The following is a 9,428-nucleotide window of genomic DNA, read 5'->3' as shown; positions in this document are numbered from 1 at the left end:
CCTGCAGATTTAATTAATGGTGGAAGAATAAAAGTCTGAGTGGTGAGTATTTCAGTCCTGAATATTCTATTTTTGTGGGTAATTTGTTTGTAAGTATTTCATTTTGTTAGTATTATATTTGTCAGTATTTTGTTTGTGAGTATTATGTTTATCAGTGTTTGGTTGACAGTTTGGATGAAAGAATGAATTGGGAATCAATTTCTTCAGTAGAAAGGCCGGATTCCTTTTCATTGGAGGTTTGGTTCAGCAGCTCTCACGGTCGCTTCTCAGAGTGTTTTTGTCAAAACACAAAACTCTTTCAGGCTGAGCCAACATGTGAGGACATGTTGAACACAAACATTCAGCCTTGTAGAGACCTCAGGGACAGATTTACTCAGAATATCTTGACGTTCTTTTTATTGAATTTACAGCCACAAACTGGAAGTATTTACCTCCTGATTTACTACGACAGCAGCTCGTCACTCAGCTGAAGGACGGACCCATTGTGTGAATAAATGAGGATCCAGTGCTCTTCAACTACATCAATATATATTATATTAATTGTTATTTCTAATGCTGCAGTATTCCTGTTTTATAACTGCAGGTAAGATAATAAAACCAGCCGCTGACTAAGTAAAATGTTTAATAAATTGTATAAATCAAAACTTTGTGGGGGCCGAGTTAGCCTGTTAGCCATGTTAGCTGACAGTTAAAGTTTACAACCTCACTGTTTCCTGCCTGCTCCTCCTTTGTGACACACAATTTAACTGTCTGTCTGCAGCGTACTTATAAATGCAGTCGGAGGCATTGCACAATTATAAAAGGAAAACATAAAAGGAGATAAAATAAAATGCATTAAAGACGTACAAAATAAACACAAGCCTCCGTGAAATAGAGGGAAAGATGGAGCATCAGGTCCAGCAGAGTGCAGCAGGTGGAGGAGGAGTTGATGTGGATGTTGTGTGTTAATTATATATGATCACATGAAAGTGGGCTTTACGAACACCAGCACTGTATGAGCAAAGGAAAAGAAAACTAAATTGAATCAGCAGTAGTTAAAGCGATGTAGATTTGATCTTATTAGCTAACATTAACAGTAAATCCGTCTGTACATATGTCTTTTCTCTAAATACTGGAGGAAAAAGCATCAAGCTCAACGGCATCCTGAAGTCTGGAAGTTATTATTTCGAGGTGTAACAGTGCACAAGAGTCACGGTTCCCAGAGAGTTTGGAGCAGCGCAAAAAAAACAAGCTATATCAATAAAGGTTATTCTGAGATAAAGGTTAACATTGTTGATCTCATGTAGCATGTTGCTAACGGCATACGGTCAAAGGTTCCTGGGCTGAACGCGCTTGTGAAATTTAGTTCCACACGACGTGCATGAATTGTTATCACGTGAATTTTGTAGACCACGTTCTGGCAGTCGCCATCTTGACCAGTGATCGGAAGTTAGCATAATATTTGGACAGCAGAGGGGCGACGTAGAGACGCTGTTGGCTCTGGTAGGGAACCGTCAATCACAAGGTAGCCCCGCCCTAAAGCATACCCTGCTTTATGTAATATAATGTAATATATAAGAAGCGTAGTCACCGAGCTCCGCCCCTTACATGACATCATCTGAGACAAACAGGAAACAGTTTGTTACTGTTCAGTTCTCAATGAGAAGAGACTCACCGACAGACAGACGGTAAGATTTACCTTCATTACAAAGCTGTGAATTCAACTGAGGACAGTTACAGGTAGAAGGACCAGAGTACTGCAGTACTAATGTACTAATGTATTTCTACCTGCTGCTGACTTGTTATGAAAATGTCCCTTATGCAGATAAAATGAGGTAAAACCTGTTAACCAGTGAGCTGTAGAGGTGTGGTAGGTGTGAAACACACCCCTGTGTTACAGGAAAAGCGTTTATCAGAGGAGGAGTGCCAAAGCTCCACCCCTCACCTGACTCACCTGAGACAAACAGTTTGTGATTCTTCCTCACTAAAGAGACACACAGACTGAGAGAGAGACGATCAGATTCACCTTCAGAACAAACTAACAACTTCCTCTGAGTGAGTTCATCTACAGGAGAGAAAAGAGGAAAACTACAACACTGCTGCTTCAACCTGCTGACGCTCCACACACTGAATGTGAGTTTGACTAAAAACAGTGAAGTTAGTAGAGGAGGGAGGGGAGCCATGACTGATGTACTTTCTGTGTTTTCAGCTTCACTCAGAGACTAAATGGCTTCCAGACTAGAGGAGGATCTCTGCTGTCCGGTCTGTCATGAAGTCTTTAGAGATCCTGTTGTTCTGTCATGTAGCCACAGCTTCTGTAAAGACTGTCTGAAGAGCTGGTGGAGAGAGAAACCAACTCGGGAGTGTCCAGTTTGTCAGAGAAGATCTTCAAAGTATGAACCACCTGTTAACCTGGCGTTAAAGTACCTGTGTGAGTCCTTCTTACAGGAGAGAGATCAGAGAGCTTCAGAGACTCTCTGCAGTCTGCACTCTGAGAAACTCAAACTCTTCTGTCTGGACCATCAGCAGCCAGTGTGTGTCGTCTGCAGAGATTCAGAGAAACACAGCGACCACAGATTCAGACCCATCGATGAAGCTGCTCGACAACACAAGAAGAACCTTCAGGAAGCTCTGGAGCCCTTAAAGGAGAAGTTAAAGGTTTATAAAGAAGTTAAAGTGAAGTCTGATCAAACAGCAGAACACATGAAGGTCCAGGCCCGACGCACAGGGAGGCAGATTAAGGAGCAGTTTAAGAAGCTTCACCAGTTTCTAGAGGAGGAAGAGGAGGCCAGGATGGCTGCACTGAGGGAGGAAGAGGAGCAGAAGAGTCAGATGATGAAGGAGAAGATGGAGGCTCTGAGCAGAGAGATAGCAGCTCTTTCAGACACAGTCAGAGCCACAGAGGACGAGCTGAGAGCTGAAGACGTCTCATTCCTGAACAACTACAAGGCTGCAGTGGAAAGAGTCCAGCAGCGCCCCCTGCTGGAGGATCCACAGCTGCTCTCAGGAGCTCTGATAGACGAGGCCAAACACCTGGGCAACCTGGCCTTCAACATCTGGAACAAGATGAAGGACATGGTCTCCTACACTCCTGTGATTCTGGACCCAAACACTTCTCATCCAAGACTCATCCTGTCTGAAGATCTGACCAGTGTGAGAGGAGGAGAGAGACAGCAGCTTCCTGATAATCCAGAGAGGTTTGATAAACACTTCTCTGTTCTGGGCTCTGAGGGATTTAACTCAGGGACTCACAGCTGGGATGTCGAGGTAGGAGACAGTACATTCTGGTCACTGGGTGTGTTAGAAGAGTCTGTCCAGAGGAAGAGAGACATACTGTCTGGATTATTGAGAATAGGGTTCTATAAAGATACATACTCAACATGGTCACCACCAGGTCCATCCACTTATCTCAAAGTGCAGAAGAAGCTTCAGAGGATCAGAGTGAATCTGGACTGGAACAGAGGAAAGCTGTCGTTCTCTGATCCTGATACTAACACACACATACACACCTTCACACACACTTTCACTGAGAGGATGTTTCCATTCATTATCAATGATGATAAAGTGAAGATATTACCACTGAAGGTCTGTGTAACAGTGAATCAGAGCAGTTAGAGATGAAGAGGATGATTATATTTACGATGTTTATTCCTTAAAAGTGAAGAGTCTCTGAATTTAACCTGTTAAACTGAACCTGTCCTCCTGGTGTCTCATTACTGAAAACATCTTGAGTTTTCTTTCACCTATTGTTTGTATTTTATTTTTTAATTAGTTCAACAATTAACTTTTTGTTTCACTTAGTTTCTGATCTTTATGTTTGGTTATTTTATTTTTTTTAGGAACTGTTTCATTTTAAATTGTTCGTTTTTCACGTACAAAAAGACGTCATCTGCAGCTCTCTGTTTGCTGTCTTTGTCTTTGACGGCAGCATTTTGGGATTTTGTTAAAAATGATTGAATCATCTATCGGCTAAATCGGTAATTTATAGAGAAACATAACTTCATTATATTACAGTATACAATTATATATTTGTCCATTAAAGTATGTTAAATTGTTTTAAACTCAGTGTCAATGATTTAAGAATTAAACATGTGATTTCTTTATTCTGTGTTTGAAATGTAAACACATCTTTTAAATAAACGTGTAAAACCTCTCATTGGTATTTGTTTGTTGTTATTAGAGGATAGTATTTGTCTACTATTCATATTTCATCTCATCTATTTGTCTCCTGCTTCAATGTTTAACTCATATTTTTAACTAATAAAAATAAAAATAAGCAACAGAAGCAGCCAACACAGAGCTCTGGAACGACAACATTAATATTATAACTACTTGTGTTTACAGTTGAGTAAAATAAATCGAGCAGGTAGTTAACTTCAGTAACAATGAGAGCGGACATGTTGGATTCTTCAAGTCTCTGCATGTTGAGTTTCAGCTTCATCTTTGATGTTACATTAAAACTACATGCTGAACACACTCCTGCATGTGCACACCCTTATTACACACACACACACACACACACACACACACGGAGAAATTAGAGCAGAGCAGGAAACAGCTTCATGTGCCAGAGTCAGACATGGTAGCCCATTAGCTCTTTAGCATGTCAGCTTGTTAGCCTGTTAGCATGTTAGCCTGTGGATATTATTGCTGTTTGTTGAGACTCGGTTGACAGTTTGGTTGATGGATGTTCACACATACAGACACACAGTAGTATTCAGACTCTTGCCTCAAGTAGCTGCAGCTGTGTGTGTGTGTTTGTGTGTGTTTGTGTTAATGGGAAGAAATAAGTCTCATCTTCAAAGAAGTCACGGGTCAATACGATGTGATTATGTTTTGTTGCTCATTATGTTCATTCGTTATGTTCAGAGGAGTCGCCCCCTGATGGACATTAGAGAGAATGCAGCTATAAAGGCACTTTAACATTGGCTTCACTTTTCAGAACTAGAGGTTGCCGCCTGGCACCAACCCTACGATTAATATGTATAATCGTGTGGTGTTTGATGCACGTTGTTTAGTGTAGTACAGCTTGATGTCTGCTGATGTCAGCACGGTGAAACACTGAGTTTTCCCCTCTGCTAAATTGATGGCTGTGATTATTGTGTCTCTGCTGTTTGTTTGTAGAAACTCATCTTTCTGAGGGTAAAATGTTTGTTTTTTTGTGTCACAAGTGTGTGTTCTTCAGCAAGTGAGTGTGTGTGTGTTCTCGCTGGTCACTTTTAGTCTTCACTGGTCAATTTAAAGATTTCACCATGTTTTTATTTTTTTTAACTCAGTCTGTTACAAATTACAATTAAGGAAGAATCATGTTATGTCACTGCTATTTGACTCTAAATGGACCATCATTTACAAAATGAACGTCATGCTGTATTGAAGAAGACTTGAAACTAGAGATTGAGACCATAAACTCATGTTTACAATGTTTACTGAGGTAATAAATCAAGAGATAAGTACAGTCATTTTCTCATAGACTTCTATACAACCAGAGGAGTCGCCCCCTGGTGGACACTAGAGAGAATGCAGGTTAAGACATGAAGCAATAGCTTCACTTTTCAGAACTAGAGGTTGCCGCCTGACAGGAAGCCTCTGGTTGAATCCCAGTTCTCCTGATGCAGCGCTGGAAGCTCAGGACCCCCACAGGGAGCTACCCAACAGCTACCAACTAAAGGACCGGCTTGAGGTCGCTCGTCCCTTTGCTTCAGAGCAGCTGGTGTGCAGCAACAGAAGGTTTAAGACGTTCTCACTATTGAGAGACGCTAAACCAGAAGAGACTCTGGGTTTTAAGAGAGCTGCACCTCTATTAAACACAATGTTTATAAATAGAAGACGAATACAACTTATTAACATGATTTAGAAACAAACAAAGTAAAAACTGACAGAAACAGTGAACATGAATTTACTCTGGTCGTGTTTTCTTTGTGTTTGTTCCGTTAAAGTTAAGTTGACACAAAGACGTGATCTCAGAGCAGAGTGATGGATCTTATTCATCATATTTATCATCTGTTCCCTTTTAAGATGAAACACATCAGAGGGCTGACAGAGCTCCGCCCCTTACATGACATCATCTGAGACAAACAGGAAACAGTTTGTTACTGTTCAGTTCTCAGTGAGAAGAGACTCACCGACAGACAGACGGTAAGATTTACCTTCATTACAAAGCTGTGACTTCAACTGAGGACAGTTACAGGACTAGAGTACTGCAGTACTAATGTACTAAAGTACTGAAGTACTTCAATCTGCTGCAGACTTGTTATGAAAGTGTTCCTTATGCAGATAAAATGAGGTAAAACCTGTTAACCAGTGAGCTGTAGAGGTGTGGTAGGTGTTTGTGGAGTGAAACACACCCCTGTGTTACAGGTGAAGCGTTTATCAGAGGAGGAGTGACAAAGCTCCACCCCTCACCAGACTCACCTGAGACAAACAGTTTGTGATTCTTCCTCACTAAAGAGACACAGAGACTGAGAGAGAGACGATCAGATTCACCTTCAGACCAAACTAACAACTTCCTCTGAGTGAGTTCATCTACAGGAGAGAAAAGAGGAAAACTACAACACTGCTGCTTCAACCTGCTGACGCTCCACACACTGAATGTGAGTTTGACTAAAACAGTGAAGTTAGTAGAGGAGGGAGGGGAGCCATGACTGATGTACTTTCTGTGTTTTCAGCTTCACTCAGAGACTAAATGGCTTCCAGATTAGAGGAGGATCTCTGCTGTCCGGTCTGTCATGAAGTCTTTAGAGATCCTGTTCTTCTGTCATGTAGCCACAGCTTCTGTAAAGACTGTCTGAAGAGCTGGTGGAGAGAGAAACCAACTCAGGAGTGTCCAGTTTGTAAGAGAAGATCTTCAAAGGGACATCCACCTTGTAACCTGGTGTTAAAGAACCTGTGTGAGTCCTTCTCACTGGAGAGAGATCAGAGAGCTTCAGAGACTCTCTGCAGTCTGCACTCTGAGAAACTCAAACTCTTCTGTCTGGACCATCAGCAGCCAGTGTGTCACATCTGCAGAGATTCAGAGAAACACAGCGACCACAGATTCAGACCCATCGATGAAGCTGCTCGACAACACAAGAAGAACCTTCAGGAAGCTCTGGAGCCCTTAAAGGAGAAGTTAAAGGTTTATGAACGAGTTAAAGTGAAGTCTGATCAAACAGCAGAACACATGAAGGTCCAGGCCCGACGCACAGAGAGGAAGATTAAGGAGCAGTTTAAGAAGCTTCACCAGTTTCTAGAGGAGGAAGAGGAGGCCAGGATGGCTGCACTGAGGGAGGAAGAGGAGCAGAAGAGTCAGATGATGAAGGAGAAGATGGAGGCTCTGAGCAGAGAGATAGCAGCTCTTTCAGACACAGTCAGAGCCACAGAGGACGAGCTGAGAGCTGAAGACGTCTCATTCCTGAACAACTACAAGGCTGCAGTGGAAAGAGTCCAGCAGCGCCCCCTGCTGGAGGATCCACAGCTGCTCTCAGGAGCTCTGATAGACGAGGCCAAACACCTGGGCAACCTGACCTTCAACATCTGGAACAAGGTGAAGGACATGGTCTCCTACACTCCTGTGATTCTGGACCCAAACACTGCTCGTTCAGACCTCATCCTGTCTGAAGATCTGACCAGTGTGAGACGAGGAGAGAGACAGCAGCTTCCTGATAATCCAGAGAGGTTTGATAAATACAGGTCTGTTCTGGGCTCTGAAGGATTTAACTCAGGGACTCACAGCTGGGATGTCGAGGTAGGAGACAGTACAGGCTGGGCACTGGGTGTGTTGGAAGAGTCTGTCCAGAGGAAGAGAGACATGCAGTCTGGATTATGGACAATAATGTTCTATCAATATATATACTTAGCACGGTCACCATCAGCATTCACTTATCTCTTTGTGCCGAAGAAGCTCCAGAGGATCAGAGTGAATCTGGACTGGAACAGAGGAAAGCTGTCGTTCTCTGATCTTGATACTAACACACACATACACACCTTCACACACACTTTCACTGAGAGGATGTTTCCATACATTCACACTATTGATAAACTGAAGATATCACCACTGAAGGTCTGTGTAACAGTGGAACAGAGCAGTTAGAGATGAAGAGGATGATTATATTTACGATGTTGTTTATTCCTTAAAATGAAAAGTCTCTGAATTTAACCTGTTAAGCTGAACCTGTCCTCCTGGTGTCTCATTACTGAAAACATGTTGAGTTTACTTTCACTTATCGTCTGTTTGTATTTCATTTTATTTTTTAATTAGTTCAACAATTCACTTTTTGTTTCACTTAGTTTCTGATCTTTATGTTTGGTTCTTTTATTTTTTTTCGAAACTGTTTCATTTTAAATTGTTCATTTTTCACGTACAAAAATACGTCATCTGCAGCTCTCTGTTTGCTTTCTTTGTCTTTGACGGCAGCATTTTGGGATTTTGTTAAAAATGATTGAATCATCTATCGGCTAAATCTGTAATTTATAGAGAAACATTAATTCATTATGTTACAGTATAAAATTATGACATATTTGTTCATTTAAGTCTGTTGAATTGTTTTAAACTCAGTGTCAATGATTGAATAATTAAACAATTATATTTCTTTATTTGAAATGTAAACACATCTTTTAAATAAACGTGTAAAACCTTTCATTGGTATTTGTTTGTTGTTATTAGAGGATAGTATTTGTCTACTTTTCATATTTCATCTCATTTATTTGTCTCCTGCTTCAATGTTGAACTCATATTTTTAACTAATAAATATAAAAATAAGCAACAGAAGCAGCCAACACAGAGCTCTGGAACGACAACATTAATATTATAACTACTTGTGTTTACAGTTGAGTAAAATAAATCGAGCAGGTAGTTAACTTCAGTAACAATGAGAGCGGACATGTTGGATTCTTCAAGTCTCTGCATGTTGAGTTTCAGCTTCATCTTTGATGTTACATTAAAACAACACGCTGAACACACTCCTCCATGTGCACGCCCTTATTACACACACACACACACTCACACACACACACACACACACACACACAGAGATATTATGGCGGAGCAGGAAACATGTGCCAGAGTCAGACTTGTTAGTCCATTAGCTTGTTAGCCTGTTTGCGCGTTAGCCTGTTTGCGCGTTAGCCTGTTAGCGCGTTAGCCTGTTAGCATGTTAGCCTGTGGATATTATTGCAGTTTGTTGAGACTCGTTTGACAGTTTGGTTGATGGATGTTCACACATACAGACACACAGTAGTATTCAGTCTCTTGCCTCTCAAGTAGCTGCAGCTTTGTGTTTGTGTGTGTGTTGACTGATGATGTCACTCTGACTTCAGCTTTCAAAGTTAAAAACAGACCGAACATGTGACCACTTCCTGGTCTGACATCAGTGTTGTTGTTCAGTATGTGTGTGTGTGTGTGTGTTTGTGTTTAAAGAAGTCACAGGTCAATACGATGTGATGTTTATGTTTTGTTGCTCATTATGTTCATT

The 9,428-nt window shown here is 41.2% G+C and overlaps 1 protein-coding gene across 7 annotated transcripts; it reads left to right on the top strand.

Moving 5' to 3' along the window:
* The first annotated feature begins 1,612 nt into the window (after positions 1–1,612).
* Positions 1,613–8,594, top strand: LOC306693845 (zinc-binding protein A33-like). Of its 7 annotated transcripts, none has more exons than XM_079156499.1 (4): positions 1,828–2,112; positions 5,995–6,114; positions 6,427–6,569; positions 6,645–8,594. In XM_079156499.1, the coding sequence occupies exon 4, from the start codon at positions 6,662–6,664 to the stop codon at positions 8,045–8,047; it is 1,386 nt and encodes a 461-aa protein (XP_079012625.1). In that variant the 5' UTR covers positions 1,828–2,112; positions 5,995–6,114; positions 6,427–6,569; positions 6,645–6,661; the 3' UTR covers positions 8,048–8,594. The 7 variants fall into 7 exon arrangements, 6 of the variants coding, with proteins under 6 accessions (XP_079012620.1, XP_079012621.1, XP_079012625.1 ...); XM_079156498.1 differs by having other exon boundaries at positions 6,337–6,569; XM_079156496.1 differs by having other exon boundaries at positions 6,291–6,569.
* The last annotated feature ends 834 nt before the right edge of the window (positions 8,595–9,428 follow it).

Source organism: Pholis gunnellus, assembly GCF_910591455.1.
Source record: "Pholis gunnellus genome assembly, chromosome: 3".
In the NCBI taxonomy this organism is placed as follows: domain Eukaryota; kingdom Metazoa; phylum Chordata; class Actinopteri; order Perciformes; family Pholidae; genus Pholis; species Pholis gunnellus.
The sequence above is the reverse complement of the archived record's forward strand: the minus strand, read 5'-3'. Positions and strand labels throughout refer to the sequence as shown.